The sequence below is a fragment of the Struthio camelus genome, chromosome Z, assembly GCF_040807025.1.
Source record: "Struthio camelus isolate bStrCam1 chromosome Z, bStrCam1.hap1, whole genome shotgun sequence".
Classification (NCBI taxonomy): domain Eukaryota; kingdom Metazoa; phylum Chordata; class Aves; order Struthioniformes; family Struthionidae; genus Struthio; species Struthio camelus.
The window spans coordinates 76,778,277-76,804,921 of record NC_090982.1 but is presented as its reverse complement, the minus strand read 5'-3'; the positions used below and the strand labels follow the sequence as shown (position 1 = coordinate 76,804,921).

General features: G+C 45.8%; 1 protein-coding gene across 4 annotated transcripts in view; it reads right to left on the bottom strand.

Moving 5' to 3' along the window:
* LOC104147813 (PDZ domain-containing protein 2-like) overlaps positions 1 to 26,645 on the bottom strand; it is a 213,005-nt gene that overhangs the window by 10,079 nt on the left and 176,281 nt on the right. For all 4 annotated transcript variants that reach the window (XM_068927921.1, XM_068927923.1, XM_068927922.1 and 1 more), the window contains 12 exons: positions 24,054 to 24,168; positions 22,243 to 22,316; positions 21,850 to 22,075; positions 20,645 to 20,762; positions 18,230 to 18,362; positions 15,129 to 15,210; positions 14,054 to 14,157; positions 13,268 to 13,427; positions 11,332 to 12,122; positions 9,925 to 10,069; positions 4,565 to 8,219; positions 3,677 to 3,794 (listed from right to left, as the gene is read on the bottom strand). In XM_068927921.1, coding sequence (XP_068784022.1) covers positions 3,677 to 3,794; positions 4,565 to 8,219; positions 9,925 to 10,069; positions 11,332 to 12,122; positions 13,268 to 13,427; positions 14,054 to 14,157; positions 15,129 to 15,210; positions 18,230 to 18,362; positions 20,645 to 20,762; positions 21,850 to 22,075; positions 22,243 to 22,316; positions 24,054 to 24,168 — 5,721 coding nt within the window. The remainder of the gene's footprint in view (positions 1 to 3,676; positions 3,795 to 4,564; positions 8,220 to 9,924; positions 10,070 to 11,331; positions 12,123 to 13,267; positions 13,428 to 14,053; positions 14,158 to 15,128; positions 15,211 to 18,229; positions 18,363 to 20,644; positions 20,763 to 21,849; positions 22,076 to 22,242; positions 22,317 to 24,053; positions 24,169 to 26,645) is intronic.

The window sequence follows — 26,645 nt, the reverse complement described above, 5'->3', positions numbered from 1 at the left end:
TTCTTCAAGGGCTAGAAAGCAAAGTCAGAATTAGGACAGCTACTATACCTGGGGCAACTTCACTTACAAAGGCTTTATTAAACTTTCTGTTGCTGGACATTTTGCAGTCAAAATGGAATACTTTCCCTCATCCCTCCCCCAAACACATGCCATAGATCAGAGCACCTGAGGCAGTAACTCAGGGGAGCGAGGTCTGTATTACGGGGGCCAAACAGGCTTGACGCAGTGCTCCCCCAGCCCCATGGGTGGGAAAGCAGCAGAAAGCTCTTTTCCTCCCTCATCCTCCCCGGGCCCAAGACAGCCTCCTTGCTCTGGGGAAAGCAACGCCCTGTGTGCTGCTCCAGGATGAGCTCCTTGCTGAGGTAGCTTCAAGCCAGTGACCAATATACCAAAGGGTACCAACCCCGCAAGCCATCCCAGAGCTTGTCACAGTTCTCCTTTCTTTGTGCAACTCGCTTCAGAGGCGCTGTACATCCCTGCTGTCACCTTTCAGGTCCAAGCCCTGCCCTCCGCAGGGAATTACTGACACTTCTGTTGTCCCTCCTTTCTCCTTTGCCCTTGAAGGGCAGTTACAAAAATGATGGCATCAACCTCTTCTCAGCAGTGCCAGACAACCTTACAAGGGGCGATGACAGTGATCTGCAGCTTGGGCGGGTTAGACAGGACAGCAGGAAGAACTTTTTCACTTGGGGCCTGAAAGCAATGAGCCCGTTAGCAAGCTGAACACCTCGGGACTGAAGTCAGCTCTCGTGGAAAGGGAGCCTCCAGCATGGGACACAGACTAGCAAGGGCATGCACCAGGGCTGAATTTGACTCCAGATCAGAACAGAGGTGCGAAGCTGACTTCTTTGAAGCGATGGGCTGCTGCCAAAATACAGAATCTGCTATGAGAGAAAAACAGTCCTGCCCAGTGAGTCTGGTGCCGTCTTCTGAACAGCTAGTAGGACAAAACCAGACACTGTTACAGATGCCACGTTTTGCAGTGTAAGTGGGACTATAAGCAGTCATCTGGCAGAGCAAGGGGTAGTAACCGAATGTGTGGCAGAGCATCAAAAGCTGGGAGCGGAAAGCAGGTCTCAGCTTTTCCCTGGGATCCCATCCAACATCAATCATTTCCCAAAACTGCCAACAGTAAAATTAATGACACGTCACCAGAAACGAACCTTTTAATCTATTTATCATTAAATGACATATTTAGTTCACTAAACTTGACATCTTTGACTCAGGGCTGGCCTTTCTGTTTCATTTCAAAAGGCACAGGGAAGCACACATTACTATTATTGCTCAGTATTAGAGTCAAGCTCTTGGCCTCTCTGGGCGTGCTTTTGCCAAGCAGTGGCCCTAGAGGATTTTCCTGTGATTGAGGCATCCCAGCATAGCACAGAGCCAATGTCAGAAATCGATGCCACCATGCTCCAAATCAGTGATGCATCAGCGCTTGGGGAAAGAAGAGCAGTCAGGGCTGAACATCTTAGACCGCAGTCATTTGTAGCTGCCAAGACCCTTCCTACCTGTATTGAAGCGAGAACAGCTTTATGTTAGGTTAGAAATAGTAACATCAGTTACTATTAATTAGTTACTATCAGTTACATCAATACCTATGCTAGCCCCCTCCAACCACGTGAGCTAAGCGTGACAGTCATCCCTAGCATCTTTCACTGATAACTACTAAAGCAATATCCTTTTTGTTTAAGAAGGTCACGTTCTTCCCAACAGTTTCACCCTCTTGGTATCAGGACATAATTTGCTTACACCGGAAAAACAATTAGAAGCCTCTAGTCTTCGAGGGCTATATGAGGACCACGTGTCCTGGGCCAGCCACCAACACAATCTGAACACTGGCTTCCTACTCCTGATCACAAGCATTTCCCGACTCCCAAGCTGTCAAATTCTGTCCTCACCAACCACGTGTACTATGGGTCACAGATGCCCATCTAGGGATGCTTATCATTTTAATCAGTCACACCGTGGAAGTACATGGCCTAGAGTAATTCCAACCATCTGCTGGGCTTTGGGAGGAATCAGTACACGTAACTGCGTAACATCTCTGTGAGACAGGTTAGTACAAATTAACTCCTTACAGTGTAGAGCAAGTTACTCTCCTAAAATCTCTATCTAAAGAACTTGCCTAGAGCTACAGAAGAAATGAGCAACACAATAGGAAAGAGCTCAAATCTCTGGCATCTCTGTTTTGTCTGTTAGCCAAAGATCATCAATCACAGAGGTCTAATCAATAAAACATATTTTTATTTTTTTTATATTACTAGCACTTATTGAGTGCTAGCAATAAATTCAGCACTGTTCAGATCAAAAGATGATGACAAACTCTTCCCAGGGAAAGCTCTCAATCTGAATCGGGCACAGATGTCCATCTCATTTTTCAGCAGTTGCATAATTGTGAAGAACTGTCCTATTGTAGATTTAAATCCAGCATGTGACTAGCATAAGGTTTTCCAGTGTATGTGCCATACCAGGCTTAAATGTGGATATGAGAAACTATGCAGACAAGAAGTACATTCCAAAAAGCATTCAGTTTTATGAATACTTGAGTTCTCAGGTTTTAGCAATTGGCATGAATAAATAATCTCTCCAAGATCCCATGCAAAATACTTTAAAGAACAGTTAATTGTCCCTTCCAACCTCAACCGTTCTGTGCTCTAGACAACCCTGCTTGAGCAGGGGGGTTGGACTGGACGATCTCCAGAGGTCCCTTCCAACCTCAACCATTCGGTGAATTATTCTTGGCAAGGAATAAAACCCATTCCTAAAATTTCTGGTAAAATCACCAAACCCACCTGGCTCACAGAGCTCTTGGGACTTGCTACCTTTAGCTAGGCTATCCCTGGAAGGAGGTAAAGCTGAGCAGTTTGGTGACGTCCTGCTCCTCCCCAGCCCATTTTCTATTCAAAATTGCAACCTTTGCGAGTAAGACTCAGGAATGCTCCAAATGCAGCTCAACCAGCAGTTAGGCAGACCAGATGGCCGTTTCCCCTCCAGTGCTGTCATTATTTTATCAACTTCAGTTCTGCTTTAAAAAGAACGTGGACACATCCCAAACACAAGCAGGGCAGAGAGGGAAAAGAGCAATCATTTCACTTGGGAGGCCTTCTTTAAACACCTAAATAGCAAAGCAGGTTGCCTTGATGCAATAATTGTTTCCTACGGGACGGAGCAAAGAGGGCACAGGGATCTCTCACAAACGCACCACGCTTCCTGGCGTCACCAGCCACCAGTTCAGCATTAAAGATTAATTCAATCCCTGCCACCTTACTGCTAGTGAAAGTTGAGCGATTACATGCCAGAGAGGAGCAGAGCTTTCCCTGCTTGCGGAGAAAGTGGATGGACGGTGGAAAGTTAAGATCTGATGTGCAGTTACTGGCCAGCCCAGTTTCTCAGCTGTAATAACGACTGAAACGGAGACATACTTCTCCGCTTAAAATTGGTCTTTTTATCATGGCTCATGAAAGCTTTTGCACTGGACAAACAATAAGCTTTCTTATACAAAAGCCACTCAAACATACCATGGGTTTATAGCAGCCACTGTGGAACCGGTAGAAGAAAAACTACCTCTCAAAGGAACACTGGAAGAGTTCTGAAACTGTCTTGAAGAGATTTTCTCTCTCATACAAAAAATAAAATTATTGCTCACAATTTAGTTTTATCTGCTGGTTATTACCTTCACTTGTGCTTTGACTTCTTGGAGCATCGTGGCAACATCACATTTTGGTATTAGCAATGACAAAACAGACTGTAATTTTTGCTGGTCCAGGCTTGAGACTAGCAGCTGATCCAAGCTAAAACGAATATAAACATATAAAAGACAGCTTTATATTTCTAGGCTGTGCAGAGATATGTTTCAAGTACACAGTATAATTTGGATTAGAATAAGTGATGGAGTGTCAGGTCGTTAGCCAGCCTAAGTCTTGGAAACAGGTAACAAATAGTGCATATTGGGGAGAACGGGAAGGAACTGGGGTGATTGGGAAGGAAAGGAAAAAAAAAAAAAAAAGACAATTCAGAAGTAATCCTGACAACCAGTCCCTATTCTGTTCCCTCCCTCCTTTCCCAATGATTTTAGCAAGAGACGTTAATAAAAACAAAGCGACAGCTACTTCTGAGAACTGTTTCTGGCAGGACAACAAACTCATCCATCATCACAGGCTGCACTGACAGCAAATGCTGGGCAATCTCCCCATTTGAGGTGGGCAGGAGACAGTAATTGCTACTTCTTACATAACCAAAAACCAGACTAAAAGCAGTAAAAGAAGGGACACAGAAAAAGGGCCTGACCCTGCTGGCATAACATATTTCACCCTGTACTGAAGTGCAGCCACCACCGGACAACAGCATAACAGCTTTGAAAGACAAAGACCATGAAAAAATGCACCCAAATTTTTAGTGAAACATGAACTTGGCCCAAAGCCGTCCCACTGAGATGTGCTTTGGAGCAAGCCCTAAGCAACTGGAAAGTTCTCCCTCAGAAGAGCCTTGCAGGGATGAAGAAACACACGCTTCAGGACATCTCTTTTACTCACGGAAGTAAGAATAGAAAAGTCAAACTAACCTGACTGACCAGCTTTTTTCCGAACGCTTCCCATCCAGAGCGCTGTCACACACGGCGTCATCCTCCGACGCTGACCCTGGTGTTCCTGAGCCGCTGTTCCACGGGCTGCTCCCTTTCGAGCTCGCTCTAGTCCCGCCCGCGAGGTTGGAGAGGGCAGGAGATGCGCTCAGGTTGGCATCGCTCTCCATGGGCAAACCGAGCGATCTCCTGGGTGTGATTTCCAGTTCTGTTTTGAAATAGCCAGCCTGCGGGTCCCCAGAGAAGCCCTCGCTGCACAGCTTGTCCAGGTCGGGCATGCTGAGAGCTCGCAGCTCCCGGAGCTTGGAGCGGGACAGCAGCTGCCGGCCGTGACCCCGGCTCCGTCGGACCTGCGATGCCGAGGGCGGTAAGGCAGCCAGGTCTCCCAAAGCGCTTTCCTTCCCCGATTTACCTTCCCCTTTGCTGCCCTCGGTTGAATCTCTCGCCGTGTGCAACACGTCTACGCTCGTGGACGACTTCATCAGCTGCGGCGACGCCGGAGCGCTGTCCTGGCTCAGACTGCTGCCGTAGGAGCTCAAGCTTCGTCTCAGCGCCCGCGACACCTCGGTAGGGCTGGTCGCAGCTACAGCACCTATCCCGTTGCATGATCTTCTGCCAAGAGGTGATTTAGAGGCTGAGTGAATATCTATAGCTTTAACAACAGGCCTATCGAAATTTGCCAGATTTTCAAAGGATTTGATCCTCTGCTTCACAGAGAAGGATGAGGTAGCTTCATGGGGCCAGTTCAGTTCATAATAATAGTAATTTCTCCTGAAGTTTCTTAGCTTATCAGTGGCGGGGTAGCTAATGTCACTGACTAAGGGGGAGTCACCAGACACCTTTTGGATGTTTTTGGAAGCATATGTCTGCTCCTTCCCACTCTGGCCATTCAGGAGATTGAGATGGACCATCTTTAACATCCCCGTCTCCGAATGGGGGGATTTCTCATCTGCACCGTTGCTCTGAGGGCCTTGCCCAGCATGAACTGAAATGTCTGCAGCATTGCAATCCTCTCTCAAGTGACCTGACAACTGGGCTGGCATCGAGTAAGTCCTCATCACAGGTTTTGACAAGCCATAGAGATTTCTGTCTCCAGTGACATCCACTTTAGAAAAATACTGCGTGGCCTTCATCTCCTCATTCAGTTGAGGCACTTCTGCGTTCCCCTCTTCCGTTTTCTCCGTTAATGGCAGCTGCAGAAAGGGTGCTGGTGAGGAAGAAGCAGAGGAGGAAGAAGAGGAAGACGAGGAGGAAGAGGAGAGCCTCACCTCAATGAAAGTGCGTTGAATCTCCTGTCCTTCGGGCTGTTCCTGCTGAGCTGGGGGAGACCTCAATGAAGAGCAGTTTCTAGCAGATGTTCCTAAGTTCCGCAGATCTAATTGCTTAAGGTCATCTTCATTATAGACACTCTTGATCGAGTTCAGGCCTGTTCCAGGGTTCTCAGCTCTCCCTCTCACATATTCCACTTTTGGAATCCCCTTAGGGGATGAAGCAGCTTTGGGCTGACTGTCCCTGGCTCTGAAATCATCCACCCTCGCACCTTTACCCTGACACACCTCAGGCTGAGTGGAAGCTTGCTTTTCTTTTCGCTTTCCCCATCCCTGCTGCTGATCCGTTAGCTCCCCACAGCCACCACATTTCATTTCACTGCTCTCTGTCGGGCTGCTGGTGCCATTCAAGAAAGGCGGAAGTGATTCTTCAGAAATGACCAGAGATGGTTTATTTTCTAGCTCTGATCTCAGAGTCCTTGAGGCTGCTGAAACACTCTTGCCAGGATCTGTGTTTGAAGGTAAGTTACGGGATAATGGTGCTTTCTTCCCCAGGAGCTTGGGAGACAGCTGTGGAGAAACAGAAGGCCTCTTCTGATCAGCCCCATTGACTTTGGTAGGATTAATCCCAGAAGAGTCTGAATTTGCCTTTGTTTTGCTTTTGATAGTGAATCCCTTGAGCTTTGGTCCTGCTTTGGCCTTCTGGTTATTTAAAAGGGTTTCCATTATGTTTTTTTGTGCTGTCTGAGCCTTAGACTCCTGAGAGGATTTTTTCTGTGAGGATGGGCTGTGCGGTACTGCAGCTCCTTTGCAGTGATTTGTGCCTGAGCTTTGGACTTTTGCATTTGAACTCCTTCCTGAAGTCACAGAGTTAATTTTCTCATTTTTCCCTGGCAAGTCAGGGGTTATATTAGCCTTTGGATCTTTCGATTTAGTGGAAAAGGGAGACCTGAGTGATACTGCTCTTTGTGACGACGCGTTTCCGTGTTTGCTGTCTGTTTTAGACAAGCTGGACAAACTGTTGGTTTCTTTCTTTGTTAAGCAGTAACTAATGGTGTGATTACAGTCATCAACCACCGTTTCACCTTCAAATTCGGATCTCTGATCATCAAAACATCCTTCTTTGTCCAGCAAGTTGCTCTCCAAGCCACTGACGTTTCCAGCAGAGCAACAGTTTATCTTTTTGCAGTGCAGAGACCCTTCCTCTTCAAGGGATTCACAGCATGTTATATGTCCGCCAATGCTCCCCAAGCCCATCTGTTCTTCTGCACTTAAGGCAACGTTGTTATGGAAAGAACAAACTTCAGGGATAGCTGCTGAATTTTTTAGGGTGTCTTTATCTGGCAGAAAAGCTGAGGGAGGAGAACAGAGGGATGCAGAGCAGACATCTAAATGCTGTGAGGGACATAGCGTGGGACCACTCCGATCTTCCAGTTCTAGTTTGTTAATGCTCGTCTCCAGCGACCCACACATCGCACAGTCCTCAGTCTGCAAAACTTTGCTGCTGTCATGGTCTGGGGGGGACAGAGGGGATAAGCTTGTCGCAGATGCGAGATGCTGCTCCTCAGCAGGCTTTCGTGGTTCATTATTCGTGCAACAAATCTCGATTTGCTCCTCATCCGACTCTGTTATAGTACAGCCCGCAGTGGCATTAGCAGCAGCACAGGGGAGGAGCAACGCGTCACTAGCGGCATCAAAGGTTTCCACGACAGACTCTGTGTCTGAGTGAGAATCATCTGCGGCCCCATACATAGACTTTGGAAACGGGTCGCTTTTCTTACCTTCCAGAGAGTTTGCTGCAGGCAACTCGTCCTCACTTAAACTGCTAAAATTCCTAGAATAGTTATTTAAAGAGTTTTTATTCACAGTAAAAAGTTTGCCTGTGTTAATGGAGTCCAATGCAGACAACCCCAAAACCCCTTGTGTGTTAGCTGCACAATTCATAGTTTTTTCTAGCAGCTCCTCCTTCACTGGCCGGGGCTCAGGGCCGGGACAGCCTTCATCAGTCCCACAGCAGCACATTGTGGTGTATTCGTCTCGGAGGGGGCTTTCTGCTCGCGACGGGGTCCGCAAACCTCTGCACTCTGGGGCACTCATCTGGCCGAGCAAGTCATCGATATCGGTGACGGGCACTGCAGCGCTGTCCTCAGTGCGGCTGCTCTGCGTGGTGCCTGCTTGCACATCTTTGCTCTTGGCATGAGGTGGCAGTGTTGTTCTCTCCGCTGCACAGCCTGGACCATCATTCTGCAAACCTGCTCCTTCTTGCTTCCCACAGCTCTTTTCTTCAGCCACAGGGAGGTTGCTGAGGTCAGTCTGATTTTGACCATCTAGCCCTGGAGTCAGGATAAGGTTTGTATATCTGCTGACAGCTGCATCAAGGTTAAAAAAAAAAAAAAAAAGATATAAAATCCTATCAGATATGGAAAGTGATATAAAAAACAGCCGGTTTTATTACAAAAACAGACACCCACATAGTCAGCCTAGATGCTTTCCTTTTGCCCCACACTCCTCCTCTTCTTTTTACAACAGCTCCAATTAATCATAACCTTGTGTATTTGAGTGGCACACAGGAGGGAACAATCTATGTTGGGTAGGCACTCACGATCTGTTTAATTCTCATCTTTGAAATTTAAACAGCCAAGCAACCAGCTACCAAAGTATCAGTATGCAGAAAGTCAGGCTGAGCAATATCATTTCTCATTACTTCTTTGATCGAAGATGCCTTGAGTAGATTGCACAGAGTACTCAAAGCCCTGGCACAGCAACCAAAGGTGAACAGGTAACAGTGATGAGCTGTGCATGAACACCTTGACTCTGATCCTCTAGGCACCTCTGCAGGTGTTTAACGTGACACACATGGGTGATCTAATACCCACGTAAGGGTTGTGCATTGAGCAGGAAGGCTTTACAGGATTTCTGGCACAGAGCTTTCCTCGCTTCCAGTACACGTTTAACCCACTTGTGGGCAACCTACTGACCGCCCTGCCATCGCTGCACTCAAAACACATTCCAGCTCATCCGTTTCTCCAGCTCTTAGATTGCCACAAGTTCACCCCAAACATCTTTTTGCACCTTTCTATGCTGCTTCTTGGGACATTCAGGTCCTAACTGGTAGAACGGGGCTGAAGTCCGGCCTTACTTCAGCAGGCTGAATCACACATTGAGGAGACCCTCGTCTCTGCCAACAAAGGAGGGCGAAGGGAAGGGAAGAGCAGAGGAGGTGCCCGACAAAATAGTGCCAACCTGCACCTTCTCCAGTGCTAGAAGTCTGCAAAAGCCAGAGTAATCTAAGGAAACGGGAACAGGCTCTGCCCTGCCAGGAACGCCTTAAAGAACAACTGGAGTTGAAGCATCTGGAAGCAATTTTGGCTCCCAGGTATTAACAGGTACACAAAGAAGATCATAAACTAGAAGGAAGCAAAATATTATGTTCTTCCTGGATTTCGAAAAGGGTACTTTCTTCTTCAAACACTCATTTCCACACCACATAATTTGTACAGTCTGCAGATACGAATAATATTGCTGTAGCAGCATAATCAATCTCAATGAGGAACAAAACAGACATCAACCTTCCAATTCAAATAGATTTTTTTTAAAATAAGAAATATGCAAAAAAAAAAATTTAATAAGGTTCCAGTTTTTATCTTGGGGTTTCTGCTTCTCCTTTCTGCACATTAGACAACTTGGATTCATGAAAGGGAAAGAAAAAGGATTCTATTATCTTATTGTACGTTCACAAAAACACAACTTAAGCTTCAGCTTTTAAAAGAGACAGATGTGATTATAAAGGGTCAAAATATTTACTGAACAAGCACTAGCTGTAAAATTGGCTGTCAGCGCATCACTGCTGCTGAGTTAACTCCAGGTCTGCATGAGATGACTCAGACCTCTGCAAACACTGACAGGAGGGACGTACTATAAACGGGAGCTTTGAACACTTGACACAGGATTAGGTTTCCATCCCTCACCATGGTGCTAGGGAGGACCCTGAAGCCTGGTTCACCATCCAGCCTGGCTCACCCACACAGACACGGGTATTCAAAATAAATGGTACGAAAGCAAGATTCCTCTCACCTGATGCTGCTTTCTGGATCTCTAGGGTTACAGACGTGGGAAGACACTGCATGAGCAAGCAGATTTCCTCGTAAGTCATCTTATTGACGGGAATACTGTTGATAGTGGTAATCTCATCTCCCACACCCATCTTGCCCATTGATCCCTGGTGCAACGACAAATACAAGGAAATTATAAATATACCTCAGAAGCATTCCCACAGGAGCAAAGATTGCAGCGAAGTAATTAATGGCTTAGGAGCGACATCCCCTATTTCACATCACTGCAGAGCACAAGTACCACTGCCGTCAGTTTGTCAACACATAAATAAAGAGCAGACTGCGCTTTGGCAGGAGAGAAATTCATCATCCGTCTCCAAATGGAAGGTTAAAAGAGCTGCTGGGTTTCCAGAGAGACCGACACGAGGATGGAGGACATAGCTCCCTTCATTTAAACGAATTTAGCTGGGTCAGACATAGTTTCTTCAGTGTTCCCTGTAGGAGAAAACATCTACCACTTTTGCATTTTGCATATGAATGATATCCCTGGTTGCTATCTCCTCTTGGACCAACTGGACTCACCTAAATGACTATAAAATGGACAGAGACTGAGCTCTTGAGGTACAAAGCTAAATGTTTTTTGTTTTTTGTTTTTTTTTAATCAACGCCACAGAGTAAATCAGAGGAAGGGGCAGGAACAGCATCCACCACCCCAACTCTCACAGTCCAAACTGCTACGACATATCCCCTCTTGAGCCCTCTAACCGGGCTAAAAACGCTGCATCCAGCTTTGTGCACCAGAATATCCTGTATCTGCACAGCTGGGTCGAGGTCAGCAACCCCACATCCAGCACAAAGCCACTATCCACACTGCAATGTGTACATGTGAGGGGGCAGAAGAGCCATGCAACACTGGCACTGTCATCACCCCTGGCAAACCTAGCCAGCCCCTGGGCCTCCTGGCATCAGAGTTGTAGAAAACAGGAACATATGCAGATAAAATAACGGAGAAGGATTTAAAGCACACCCATTCTAGGTTGCAACACAGCTCATCTCTTAGTGAGCTTTTTTGCCACTTTTTTTAAAAACTTTTTTCTTCTTTTTTTTTTTTTCCCCCCCGTGGCAAAAAATATGATAGAAAACAAAAGAACAGTACTCCCCCAAAACTGTATCTGCTAATGTGGATGGATCTATCCTAGTATATTTGCCTCTTGACTTTCTCAGTTTTGAATCAGCAAGGGTGCACTTCTGAAGCGGAAACTTTTCCTTTAGCAGCAGCTTTCAGAATGATACGGGGTGAGACATTGTGCCCTGTGGAGGCAAACATCTCCCCTGCACTTACTCTCAACAGATCACTAGCTTAACAATAATAATCCCTGCAAGGCAAAAGCAAAACAAGCCAAGGCAAATCAAGCTGTTAACAAGTTACCCTTTCAGCTGCTCCACCTGGCCGCAGCCCTGTGACGACCACCTTTAAGGGCATGGCCTGGATTTCCAAATCCAGGCCGAAAGACTCGTGCTCATTGCGAACCAGAGTGACTATTTCACCCTGGCCCTGCCCGGCACTGTCGGGCGCCTCAGTCTTTTTGCTGTGAGGGAGCGTCCTTGCAACGGGCTTGCTGTAAGAGCCGTGCTCCTCCGTCTTCTGCCTCTGAAGGCTTCGACACTCGGTGCTCATCATGCTTTTCACTCTTGTGACAGCTCTGTGCTCCAGTTTTGGAGATCTCTTAGATTCGAGTTGTGCTTCCCGCAGCTCCTTCAAACTCAGGCTGCCGAGACGAACTTCAGGCACGCTTGAGTAATCAAATGCTATGATTGGGAAAAAAGGAGAGTCTACTTGCTCCAGTGCACCGTCTGCAGACTCCGCAGAGTGGCTGGAGTGGGGGGAAGACGTCTCCATGCCAACACATCTAGGCGCTTCGCCGTCCTGGCTCTCGTCATCAATTTCTACGGACAAGGTTGTAATAACCAGGCCAGAGTCATCCTGGCTCTTGGCCCTTTGGCTTCTTTGCAAGTGGGAGCTTTCATCGTCATCACTAACGTCGCCGTCGTAGAAAACGACCCTTCGCTGCCGATGGAAAGGGCTGCGGGCAGACTTGGGGCTATCACTGAGGATGCCGGGCCGGACAGACTCCCCGTGCTTGCTGTGAACGCCAGACGACCTCCCGCTGCTTGGGGAAGCCAGACCGTTTGCTTTTGCCACTCCTGCTTCTCTAGCAGCTAGAAAAAAAAAGCATCATATTTTAATTGTGTATATTTGTGATTTTTAATGCCATGCTTCCCACTGTAGCAGAAGACATGTGGCTTTGTTTGCAGAAGGAGCTTTACCTCCCCTCGCAAAGCCAAAAGCAGGTTTTTCATGTCCTCCCTCTAAGTTATAACTACAGTACACAGCAAGAGAGATGACAGATGGCTCCACAATTTATGGGTGCTTCCTGAAATCAGTTCATGGCACATCTGGTTTTGTTTTCAGCCCACTTCTAAATTATGACTATGACCCAAAGAAGAAAGGGATGCACACACACATATGTATTTTACTTTAAACAACTGAATTTCTTTCAGATCTTGTTTGAATCTATGCACAGGACTGCCTGAATCAATTTACAACGAGCGAGAAAAGCTCTCATGAACAGAAACACAAGCACACAATAATCAGTTTCAAATTAAGGACTAATTAGTCTAGGAACCCTTTTCACATCCTTCTTAGGAAGGACTGCATCTTATTTTGTAGAAAGCTTTTTAAATAAAAATGCTTTTCAGCATTAAATAATGAATTCGCAGAGAAAAATAAGTGGTAGACAAAGACTTTACTTGAGAAGCACAGGAAAGGGAGAACAAACGTAACACCCTTGGAATCTGAAATCAGGTGAATGTCAGTAAGGAAAAGATAAGATTCTTTCAGCCAATTACTATGGGGAGAAAGATATATATGCAAAATATCTGATGTCAAATTGATCATTTGATTGTTTTTACACCACGACATGTGATATTGCGAAGCTGTGCATTTGAGGCTGCTAAGAACACTTTCATTTAAATGTAATCAATCAGATGATCATCAAATTGAAAAAAGACTAGAACACTGTCAATCTAGTTTCAGCCAAAGCAACCAAATAAGGTCATTCTCCTGTAATCAGAGCAGCAATTTGGACAAACTACCATGGAAACAGGCATTTATGTGCACTGTTGTAAATCCTGCCCATTTTCCAAAACTTCATATCATCAGCGCTGGTTTGCACCCTGCTGGCAGACGTTTTCTTACCAACAAAGGAATCACCAGGTCTTTTCGGTAAAGCAAACCAGAGCTCGGTGACCACCCCCACATCAGACAAATGACCAGACAGATTTCCATTGCGTTCTCAGGTTACCGGGTGGTAGAGGGCTGTCATCCAACAGGCTGCTTCTGCTCTTCTGACGGAGCTGCTCTTCACTGCAGCAGCCGGTTACAGCGTCGGAGAACGACAGCTGGCTCGGGCCATCGTGCGAGAAGTACTGGGAAAGTTCTGCCTCCGAACTGACGGATCCCTGCTGAAAACAAGCGCAACTGGTGACCGGCGGTCATTTCCGCGTTAACGGCCCTATCTGCACACAAGCACTAATAACCCCCCTCGCGTCACCCTTGTCAACGAAGTAAGTTTAACAACAATTTCAAAAATAGAGGAAGTGACAGCGTCCTGAGCGTCAAACGCGAATTGCTGAAATGCAGCACATCAATACATTGTAGCCAATATAATACCTTTTTTTTTTTTTTTTGGCCAAATTCCCCTAGAAGTGAGTGATGAAGCCATTCACTTCCCTAATTCTCTTTGCATACCTTCCTCACTGAGAGGCGGGAAGGATTTGTACCTCTGGACGCAGCTCGTATGGCTTCCTTGGCTTTCCCAAAAAGGACAAGAGACTTTCCCCCTACAATGGCTATGTACAGAGACCAAGCGCTCAACCCGTCTACAGGGTTTGGTCTCTTCCGCCAACCTCTGCCATCTTATCTCCTCTGTCCTACCGCCACGATTCAAACACGCGGCTTAAGAAACAAACACCTTTATGGAGCACACGTGACAGGGAAGGAGGACAGAGGTTTAGTTTTGAACAGTTGAATCCTTGGGTAAGAGCTGAATTTGAAGCAGAGCTGTTTTTACGGCATTTAAGTCTTTTACCCGGCTTGCTGGCTCCAGGAAGCGTTTCATAGTCCAGCTGAGGGGAGACGAGGTCTCTCCTTGTTTGGCTTTCACGCTAGGCGAGGGGCTTTTTTGTGCAGCTCCTGTTAAACACAGTTCAGTTAGATGCACAAAATTATAGGAGTAGTCCACATATCCAAACAAGCTCCTCGTTCACCATCTGAGCTGAGGGCTGCACTTATTCCCACTTATTATCTGAATTGTTAAGTGAATCTTGCTTTATGCAAGCATTGCACAAGCTCTCCCTCAGATCAGGCAAAAATGTTATCACAGAAACCCATTACGCCAGCCAGGCACAGGACAGAGCTACGAAGAAGAGACAAGCAGAAGAGTCTCCCTCACCTGCTGGAGCACCCTGCAGGTAAGGTGCAACTGCAGAAGACAAATTAGCAGCCAAGGGCAAGGTCTACGGCAAAAAGGTCCTAGCTATTACTGATACACGAAGGACAATCACAAATCTAACACCTTAAAATCACCTCACAGGTCATTCTGCCATTACCAAGAGTTTTCCTGGTCTGTAAGATTTCAGGAAATGCTAAGTCTAAGGCTCAAAACCATCAGGCATACGCCAGAGCGCAGCATTTTGACATGACCTCTAAGATTAAGATGGCGTTAAAACGTTCAGTCCAGTATGCAATACCTGGACTCCTTTAAGTGAATTTACCAATACTTTTTTTTTTTCCCTCCATCATCTGCAAGGGCTAAATGTAGCTGATGGATGGAGTTGACTCCTCCCACCCCTTCCCTACTGGGACATTTTCCTTCCAAGAAATCTCAAAGAAAGGATAGAGCAACCATGTTTTGCCACCCCACCTTTCAGATCACGGCAGCCTGCCTAGAGAAATCCAGACCAAATAATACGACCTACAGAGTTGATGCATGTGAAATAGGATGTTTTTGCTGAAAGTTTTGCAGTGTACACAGCAATCACATCCACCGAACTGCTCAGCTTGAGGGCCCTCAAAATATTGATGATGGTGAGGAACCCACAACATGTCCTTAAACCTTCCCGCTTCTGGAAAAGGACAAATATTAGGAGAGAACATGCTGTTACCTGCGACATGAGAGGAGTTGGCGTCCTTGCTCTCTCGATGAGTAGTGCGTGCTATTGCTTCATCCATCTCCTGCTCAGAAACCTAAGGTTTAGTGGAAGACAAGAGATCGATATTGAGAAGAAGTGAGATGAGAGTCTGACTGCTTATCACTACAAATATGTGACTCATTTCTGATATGCTCCTATATTAAAGCCTCAGCAAAGAGGACCTAGTCGAGAGCTCCTAAATCCTGGCCTCTGACTCAGACTCCCTCTGTGCCATTCCTCTGCAGAAATCGGGAAGCAGAAACCAGCTGATTCACAAAGAGGTCCAAGTGCCACATTATGTAAACAAATAAAACTGCACCAGGCTTAAAGAAATCAAATGAAGCCATTACAGCTCAATCTTAACTCGATTAAACACTGTACACTGATTTATTGAGAAATATTACTTTAAAATAGACAAAGGCTGCTTTGTACCAACCTACGTCAGCAACAGAAGACATTCAGCACTTAAAGAACCTACCGGAAGAAAGCCAGACTTCCTGAGATATTAGCTGCCTTTTTAATTTTCATTTCTTTAAATCAGCAATTGGTACTTAATGTTTTCTCTGACTTAAGAATAAATACTGGTCTACAATATTTGAAATCTGCTAATTATGTCCTGAATTACTGCAGCGCACTCGATTCTTATTAACTAAAAAACTCCATGTAATTTTAGAACAGGAACAGCTAGCCTGCAGGAGTAGGCATTTAAAAACAGAAAGCAAGGTAATTCTGTCTAAAGTAATGTCTATACACATTGCTTTACATTAATTAAAATACAGCATAAAGAGAGATGAGAAACTTGCATCTTTCTGAACCATGAAGATCTGCAAGATTCCTAAGCAAACTCAGCACTTTCGGCATAGTTTAAATGCCACATTCACTCAGAATAACAAGAAAGAAAGAAAACGTTGTGGTATTTCTCTTGGAAGTACATGCAAATACCTAATTGAATATATTCAGCATCAAAACGTACCGTGGACCTTTTGTGTCATGAAATGAGAGATTAAGTATAAAAACGTCTAGAACAACAAGAACCTTTGCAGAACTATCCCTCCGTTTTCCGCTTGCGGCATGACCTTACAGGAAACTGAAAGTCTCCTGGCTCCCGGGGAGGAGTCCTCAAAGGACACGGACCAAGCGCTTATGCTCCTGGACCTTTGCACAAACCTTAGCGTACAAGATACCCTGAGTCCAAAACTAGGTGCGGGGCAGACTACAGCACTATGGATAAGACGGGGGTTCGGGTGGAAGGTGCAGCCCGTTAGACCGGCTCAGTCCCTGCCTAGGCTGCAGCACGGCCCCGGCGCGGGGAGGCACGACGGTTGCTTGAAGGTGCCATGGCAGCGGGTTGCGGGGTGCCTGCGCACCCAGCCTGTGGGTCTGCCGACAGGCAGGCAAAAGACAGATGGTCTCTTCTCTGTTTGTTTAAAGGCAACAAAAATCCCCGCTCCTGCAAGCTCTGGCACTTCTGTTTTTTAGCATCAGGCTTATCAAACCTCTTCCAGGGGAATTCTTCCAAGCTAACTCGTAACCACAATCTGCAGCCCAGGCCATTATCTGCAGCCACAAAAGAACAATTAAAAAAACTCTGTAGCTCTTCCATGCGGGCGTTCCTGCAGACATCCAGCTTGAAGGGACTGTGTTTTCAATACTGTCTGGGAAGAAAAAAAAAAATGCTTCCGGGTCCCTCCAGCTACGCTTTTAGCCTTACGCAGCACTCTTTGGCAAAGGATGAGTTGTCATTTTAAATATCACTTCTGGAAAACTGTAATGGGATCCACTTAATACATTCCCTCTGTTACTGAGTAATAGCGAGCAATTGGCTTAAGCCAGGCATCGCAGCTTCTCCTCGCGCCGAGCGGATCAGCAGGCAGAGCCCAGCACCCCCGGCCCGGCGGGAGGAGCAGCGGCCCCGGCACAGGGGCTGCGGCCCGAGGCGCGGGGGCAGCTCCAGCCCCGGGGCGCCGCGGGTGCCCAGCAGCAGGGCAGCCCCTTCCCCAGCGTGCACGGTCCCCGCTCTCCCCTGCCATGCTCCCGGGGCTCCCCGTCAAAAATCCCACTCCCTGGGTACGCTTTGCCAATGCAACCAATTGCGTCAGCTACCCGCCCGATTCTTCCCCCCTCCTATGCTCACCTTTAACCAACAGCGCTACGGCCTCTTTCTTTTTAGCATCACAAGCCCTCGAGGCAAGGATGATAAAAGCCCAGGCAGTAGGCCTCTATTTGCCTACTGTTTGTATATTTGATTTAGCAGAAAATACACAATTTTAAGTCTACATCGAGGAGAACTCCCGTTTCTTCTAAAGGCCTCTATTTGTAGCTAGGAGTTCAAAAGTCAGAGCTCTCTGGACCCCTGAGTGAAAATATTTTTACAGCTTCATTCCTGTTTAAACAGGAAGGTTTTGTACGCTCACGACATTCTTTGAAATATTAAAATAAAAGAAGTTACTATTCCCTATAGCTTGGGTAAATAGGTTTTATCTCCCATCAATTACTTGAAAATAATCACTCCCTTTGTAAACACAGGCTTATTTCTTATTTTCAAATTACCCCTGTACAGATTTCACAGTGGCAGTACATTCCAGATTCTCTTTTTCTAGTTCCTAAAGGAAAACTTTGATCCTCGGACAGATTTTACTTTTTTAAAACCAGTATTTGTATTACTTTATTATAGTTGAGCAGTTCAGTCTGTTGATGTTTATGTTGCTGGCCCAAATTATATTCTGCTCAAACACAGACTAACTACAACACAACTTTAAGGAGGAAGAGGACACACGCGATATTTGCATTGCCATTTGTCCGAGTATGAAGAACGATGGGAACGCTTCACCCAAGCAGTTCCAGAAAAATGATAAGCGGGTGACTAAGTGAAAAGCAGCAAGGAAGCTCCAACACCGCTACAACTTTTAAACTGCAAGGCATCATTGCAACCCTTTAGCCTGACTTCTTGCACAACATCTGCTGTACAGAGAAAACTCCAATACTCTTCATTCGCTGCTTTTCAAACAGCGAGACTCAAATTACAGCACAAGATGAAAACACCACGTAGGTACTTCAACACAGTTCCTCCTCACCTTCGGGTTAGGATGCCGACTAATGATAAGGCTAACCGGACCTGGCCCGCACTCGCTCAGAATGGCGTAGGCTTCGCTCAGCGCTGCGTGGCGCAGGCTCACCGAATCTGCCTCCAGGATCTGATCACCTCGGCTGCAGGGAGAAACAGAGCTCGTTAATCACATCCGCCTCACACAGAAACGCTTGTGCTCTTGACTGGTAGCCAAATTTTTTCAAAGATACGAGTTTGATCTGACTTGCAAAGCCACCAGTGTTGCTCTTGCTCCCAGTGACATGAACAGTTTCAGTCCTGTTGACTTCAGGAGGGAGGTCCAGGGTTCCTTTTTGCACTTACTGTCAGGGCTACAAACCCTATTAAATCAACAGAGAAAATTGGCTGCGTTTGGACAAGGGTGAAAGCAAACTTCAGTTCCAGTTCTGCATCCTGATACTTGTTGAGTACAGAAAAAAAAATATTTAAAATTAGATTCAGATGGGCTGTTCCTTACCATCATATTGAACTACTCAACACAAACATCGATAAAAAGTTCACCATTTAGAAATGGGTTTACAAAGTGACTCGAGAAAAATACAGGGTGAGATAAGCCTGTATTTGCTTCAAATTAAAGTACAGAACCCAGTTTAAAAAAAAAAAAATCACTCTTCTGAGAGGGAAGGATAAATTGTTTTGCTTTGTTTTTCCAATTTCTTAACTCTTGATCATTGGTGCTCAGACATCTGGAACTATTCAAGAGAAAAGATCATCAACTAGGGATATTATTAAAGCATTCTCCATAATTACTAAAGCATTTACTTTAAACAGGCATTTTCAGACAATCCACTGAGGCTGATTTATGCCGGATTAGCTGTGACAATGGCAAGGAAATTGCACCATGAATCTCCACGCCAAAGTCAGACTGGCAATTGCACACGGCAGCTTTTCCGTGGCCTGTATTCTGGTACAGGCTCAAGAAAGCAAAGGGCGATCAACAGTTGTGTAATCATGTCGCTGCTTTGCCCATCCTTCCAATTTAAACAACTATTAGAAACTATGAAAACGGAATCACAGACAAGCACGTGATTGAGAGAGAGGGCTCAGATACAGAGGAGCTGGGTTCAAACCCTTCCTGGTATTGCAAAGCCGGTACGTGATTAATGAGGTTTTCCAAAATCAAAACCATCCTCCGAGTTTTGGCTTATGGAACCATAAACCGCTGATGAGACAACAGGAGCAATGTCTCAAAGAAGCAGGCTAGAAAACTGGGAAGCATGCCTGGATATAATCAATCACTTAACCCAATAAACGATACAGCTGTTGCATACAGGCGCAACCAGCACTGCAATCTTTTCCAAAAGGGCTTACAAAGAAAGCAAGTCGGTATTAAAGTACTCTCTCCTACAGGCATTCCTATTTGGTAGCAACTTTGAAAAGATTTTGGCAGGGCTGCAATCCTAAAATTATCTTGTTCCCCTACTCCAAAACTCAACTTGCTCTATCACAGTTTTCCTAGCCAACGAGAGCCATTGCCCGTGCAGGGAACGGAGAGCTCTCCCTCTCCCCCCCCCCCGCCAGTGAGTGGAAGCAACGCTGCTGCAGAGCCTCTCCGCACCAGCGCTCGCACCGCCAGCTCGGCGCGGACCACGCGGCCTCGCTGCCCTGAGCGCCGCCCTCGCTCCAGAGCGCTGCCCCAAGCGCCCCCATGCATTTACGCAGGGATGCTGAAAAATGGGAGGCTTTGGAGAATTTCCTCCAAGGTTTTTTGAAAAAAAAGAGGACTCCAGTAGAGGAACAGAAAATGACTTTCTGCCACTTAATGCAGCGTAAAGCACAAGGGAATCCCCGGAGTGATTTCCCTTTCCCTTACAGTTCCTTATAGTCATTCCAATTTCCCAGTGGAAAGCACGGGATGGGCAGGTTGACCTGCCACGCTTCTATCGGACGCTAAGGGCAGAAAAGCTCTGCTGCAGCCATGGGCATAGCGCGCTGCAAGAACCCCCCCCCCCACACACACACACACCACCACCACCACTTCTTTTTAAGAGTTTCAGGCGACTGAACTTTTAACAGAGCTCTGCAAACATCTTGCCAACCTGGGGTCTCTGGATGCAGCTCTGATAAAAATCAATGAGGCTGCATTTCTGGCTGCTCCGCTTTCTTGAAGGGTGCTATTATGCTCCATTTTCTATATAGAGAATTAAAAAAAAAAAAAGAAAGAAAGAAAAACCCAAACCTCAACTATCATGCTGCTTCCATGACACAGAAGAATGTCTCTTCGATATTAAATACCACTCTGGAATGCCTTTACTTAAAAGTTTTCTTTCTGGTGAACACTTAAGCATAAATCCCCTCCCCGCTACATCAACCGACTGGCGAAAACAAAGTCTCGATCCATTTTATTGTAAAACTACTCTAGCACGTTTTTGCTTTAACTAACCTTAATCTGCCATCCATTTTAGCCACTGATCCTGGGGCCAGGCTGTGAATGTATATCCCTGGAGAACTATTTTCCAGCGTGAGACAACAGGCACCAATGCCTAGCCCAACCCCTGGCTCTGTGAAAAACAAAAAGTACAAAGAAAAGTACTGTTGAGTCCCTGCAGATTGTAATCACACCGGACACACAAGTGTTTGTGTTCCCACATCACATCTGAGGCCAAGAATCACGTATTGTTTCAGGGCTGGCCTTAGGTGCAGGCATTCAGGAAGCCAAGACCCACAGTGGAAATCAGGATTGAAAATACCTGATCTTGACTGTTTTCTGAGGACCATCGTTGAGAGGATTAATGGCAAATTAATGGCAAATTTTCAGAGTACCTTGGGAATTGCCCGGGATTGGAAGTGTCGCACAAGGACTGATCAGGTCCAAGACATAAAGGAGTGGGAAAGCAATAAAATAAAGATGTAACTCTTTAAATTATTTCATAAAATGTGAAAAAACACTGCCAACTGTAACACAGTATTTTGTTAAATACCTGCATGGCATCCCTCAAAGAGACACGAAGAAACATAAGAAGTCATCGGTGGTTTAATTAATTTCCCCTGTTCATTTTTACCTCTGCTTTCTTTCATGGAACAGGGTACCTGAAGTAGGAATTACTGGATTTCTGACCTTCTTTCTCCAAATTTTTCATCTAACCTTTAAAGTCATCACTCAAGCCTTTAAGGTGGATAGAGTCATCCCACTACATGTAGCGTATGTTCCAAGTTTAGCCTGTACTGTTATTGTTAATGAGAGAAGACCTCATGAAGGAGTTCAGATAGCTCATCTGGGCAATGCTGAAAGCACTGTGTGTGTTAGCCACCTTCAGGGCTGCCCTTTACCAGAAGGATACGGCTATGTGGGCTGTAGAGAGGCTGATTCACATTTCAGCTGGCACCTCACAGCATCCTCCTTCCAGCAGCATGGATGCCGCTATGAGGAAGAGCCTCCTCCTGACTCTGGGAGCAGCAAAACGTGAAAGGGGGACCTCTTCAAAAGGCTCTGCGTTAGAGAATGACGTTCTCCACCATCCTGTGGTTCACAGAGAGCTCTCCAAGACCAGAATGACATGGCCAGGTGCCCTGGGTATTAGAACTATTAACATATTCCCAGAGTAAACAGGGCTACATTCTCCGAGCGCATTTCAATGAACTTTCAACCTTTATTGAGCGTCACATCCATGACGATCCTATCCTTTGGGCCGGGGCCTTTGCGGCTGGAGGAGGAGCTGTCCATGTCGTCAGAGCCGGTGACGGGTGTGCTTCCGCTGGCACTGGAGCTGGGCGAGCTGGATCGGCTCAACAAGGTGGGAGTCACACAGGGCGTGAGACTGGGGCTGCGCAGCCTCGTGCGCACAGTGAGGGTCACCACACCTTTCTTGAGTTGCTAGAGAGACATCAGAGAAACCACCAGGTAAGACGATATGAGACGCCAACATTTGCCAGTAAACTTGCACACAATAAATTGCGGCAGCGAAAGCATAAAGCTGAGGGTGCTAAACGGCACTGAATGAAGAGAAGCACGGATGTGTCTCTCGGTACCACGCTTGTTACCTTAAACCTCTGAATGGCCTCCTGGTGGGTCAGCCCTTGTAAAGATTCTCCATTAACTTCTAGTATTTCATCCCCTGGTAATCAGATACAAAAATGAAGTCAGCAATATAAAAAGTATAGAGATGTAGCAAAACTTCTCATAAATAAAGCAACCTGCTACCATGTGGATTCCAATTTACTGCTCAATAAAAACCCTTTTACTATTCTCAGTTTGTTTTCACTTGTCCTGATGCCTTTACAAGTTAATAGAGTGATGAGTTAGCAGAGTAAAGCCTGTTCTTCAGCAGGGATCTTTAATGTTCTTATAATAACAAACAAACTGAAAACACTACATATTTTAACTGCAGCCTGAAATGTAGACGCTCATAACATGAAGTCCAAAGCGACCACAAAACTCCCTTTCTTTAGTGAGCATCAGTAAGAGAAATGAGAATTTAAGTGAAACACTACAGCACATCACACCAAAGCCTGTTCAAAGAAAACTGGCCTTCCATCCACGTACAGAAAGCAAATGTGCTCCACTCACTAAGCACACGCAGAGAGAAAAGCGAGTAGCTCACACACTGTGATAGTGAATGCCCTCCTCACCCCAATGAACAACCACCACCACATGCCTGCCCACCTATTACAAGCTTCCAGACTCTGGGTCTACCTTCTTTTTTTTTTTTTTTTTTTTTTTTTTTAAAAAAGGAGGGCAAAGTGAGCAGAATCCAGATCTGCTTTCTGCGATTTTAAGTACAGTTACATCTGTGCACAATTAGATGGGGCGATGTCATCAGCCAAGTCTTCCCCTCCTCTCCTTCCTTAGTCCCAGTAAAAACATGAGTGTATGAGCTCTGAATATCCTGTGAAGGCTTGGTGGGTTTATGGGACAGCTGCTACTTATTGGCTTCCCACGGTCAGCGCACAACCTATGCTCCAGGGACCCCCGCTTCTTTCTGGCAGGAAGTTCGAGAGTTGGCACCAAAAAGAGCCTCAAACGCAACAAGTGTGATGAGATGTAAAGAGGGAAACGATGATATGAGAAGGAGAGAAGTAACACAGGAACAGCTTTTTGGGAAAGACAAGTAACCCAGTTCCTGCAGAAGAGCTGTAAATCACTGTTCTACCTTCAGGGTCACTTTGTACTTTTAAGCATGTAAGAGTCTGCCTGGCACAGGAGAACTCAGAGCAGTGTCCTAACGCACACAGAGCAGTCCATACACCCAGCTCAGAGATCAAGACTGGAAAAGTAGTTAAAAAAAAAAAAAAAAATTAGGATATACCTGCTTCTTTAAACAGCTGTGTTATCTTATGCCAATCCTATCCTTCCTCTTTTTATTTGCCTGGTTATGACCCTTCCTTGTTTATTCACATCTAAATCATACCGTAAGGCTCTGAGACTGCAAAGAGGCTCAGAGATCACAAAGGTCTAGAAGAGACTCTCCCAAGCGTGCCCTTCTGTATAACCCCTGCTTGGCCAAGCACCTCTAGGCCAAACGTTGGCTGGAGAGATACGTTTCACTGCTACCAGCGTCCCGCCCCAACTGAAGAAGTGGAACTTATGGCTTGGTCAAATAAGGTTCACTGAAGATGGCAAGGAAAAAAAAAAAGTTTCATGCTGTAGTTTTCCCTTCTCAAAATGCAACATAATCGAGTTAACTCCTATGATCAATCTTCCCCAGGCAGACGGGCAGGGTGTGTTATATCCTCCACAGTCTCCTGGAGATGGCCAAGGGCCTAAATAAAGCAGTACTTGATTTTCTTTCTGCTGCACTGAAACAATATCCCGTTGTGGCCCTCTATATTCAATTGAATTCTCTCTACTGTACCTTCTTTAAGTCTTCCATCAGCAGCAGCTGCGCCATTTGGGAATATAGTCTTCACAAAAATCCCCATGCGTCCACGAGCAGAGTCCTGACCTCCCACAATGCTGAATCCAAGACCCTACAAGAAAAGGAGGAAGAGATGCACAGCTGGCACCTTATTCTATTATCACCTGTCTGAAAAAGACTGCCTGATAACGTACAGGACAAAGGAAAGATGAAAATGTAATAGCTTCTGATGAACCACATCCCAATCTTATTCTCTGCTTGCATCTCCCCATTTACTTTCACTCTAATATCAACAGCCCACAAAGTAGCAGCAGGCACATCAGACTAAAAGGCAAAAAGTTATTTTTGTGGAACATAGGACCAATGGCTTTGAGTTGTCCTATTCCACTTTTAAAAACCGTAACACATTGCCAGAGGATTCCCACCCCTGAGATCTATATCCAGGACTAACTGTAGTTTTCTCTGCTGTCACAGATCCTGCATTTCCTCAGGAAAAAGAAAAGCTTAAGAACATGACATAAGGTCAGTGCTGTAATGTCAGGAATGCAGCCGAAAGGGCCAGCGTGGGGAGGTTGTCATGCACATGCACATTTTTAATTATTCTGGAGACATGTACCACGCTATATTTAAATAAATCTAGATCAACATATTCCCCAGGGCTCCATCTGTTAGCTCTTGCCCCTGCACTGCCCCGGCTGGCTGGGGGACCATCTTGCAAAGCTGATCAGGGAATGAATGAGCCCAGCAGAACAAACCTCTCCCCCTTCTTCTGATTTCCCAGCCGAATCACTTCCTTGATCCATTGCCCTGTATTTCTCCTCTTGTCACCCCTGTATGCATATTTTATATACTAAGGAGAAAAGTCACCAACCAGGTGGACAAGGGAAGTGAGAAACTGTTGTGCTTCAATGATCTGAAGCAATGGTTATTACTAGAGCCTCAGGCAGCGCTGTCTAGCTGAGGGGAGCTGGCACAGTAGACACTAACACCGTGTTCACAACCCGGTTACTACCCACGGCCTCTTTTGTGTTACTCTGAATACGAGGCAGACAACCATTTATTATTGATTGTTATGAGCTTTTGGAAATGAGTAACACCTTATCAAACTACTAGAAAGAAGGGATCGCATCTCCACCTCGTATCCCAAAATAACTCAAACGAGGGTTTTCCGTGCAATAATCAACCACAAAGTAAACTACAGAGAGAGAGCCTGGGGCCCTGGCTGCTCCAACGCACATCCACAGCGGTTCTCCCCGCAGCTCCCAGAGCTGGGCTAGGAGAAATACTGCTGGAAGGCACAACGGTTCCCACATTAGTGCACCTTCCTGGAGAGGTGCTGCAGCTCCCTGGGGGAAAAGCTCCCCCCCCCCCCCCACACACACCCCCCAGATCTACCTAAAGAGGGGAAAAAAAGGTCAGACACTTGGCTCTGAGCCATCTGAACACAAGGACTCCATGAAAATACTCTGCAAGTCCCAGGTCTGCATAGAGATAAGAGAGTGAATGCTACTATACAGACTGCAGACAGTGCTTATCCAAAGAAAAGTGATTGCCCAAAAAGGAGTGAAAGGTACTTGAAACGGCCGCTGTTTGAGGTGGTTCACCGTCACTGCAGTTTGCATGCTACCAACTGCTTCATAATCCCCTGGAGTCAACTGCAGAAAGGCGGGAGGGGGAGCCTTGTCACATGGGGAGAAATTAAGGCCGTTCTCATAAGAAAAACAGCTTCAAAAAAATAAATAAGTGCAAAAAAAAAAAAACCACCCAAGAAATACTTGCTTGAAAATGTCATGAAAGACCTGAAGCCCCCAAATCAAGGAGAGCTATAGTAGCTGTGAGCCAACCTATCAGGGCAACTGTTATTTCTAACTCTTTGGTGAATCTAAAGCATAGCAAAGAATTCATTTTGTACTCAAGCTTGAAAGTCAAAATAAGGCATTTTAGTCCAAAATACATTCATCGGACGATTTTAAAACAGTATTTCAACCGAAAAAGCACATTTTTAGCATATTTAAGCAAGAGCTCCCATACTAGCGTGGATTAGATTGGGAAAATCCATTTCTACTCCCTCAGCGTTCAGCCAGCTGGCACCTAGCAAATGTGCAAACACATTACTGGTGGGGGGGGGGGGAATAAGAGGACTCTATGACCCAGAGAATTCAGGACTCTCAGAGAAACAATCAACCAGGAACCTATCTTTGGATTTAATTTACTGTGGGTTTTTTTTTTTTTAAATGTATACAGATTCCATGGAGATAAAACATGCTCGTCCATAAATATGCATGCCAACAGGTACTCTTCCGTAGCAGCACCGATCTTGCACAGACATACACATTTATAGGCCTGTTAATACTACTTGATATCTCGGTAATGACCAGACTCACCACATCAGAATCGAAGCCACCTCGCCCAAAGTGCGTGCCACAAACATCACTTCCCCCGTATTTTGCAGGTGTAACTTTGGCGTTCACTTTTGGAAAACGGAACGTATTGTTACTATTGTTGGCCACCTTTGACGGTCACAACCAGGCACACCTTTACTTTAATAAACAGTCAGGTGCTGGAAGTCATGGGACTTGGAGATGCCTT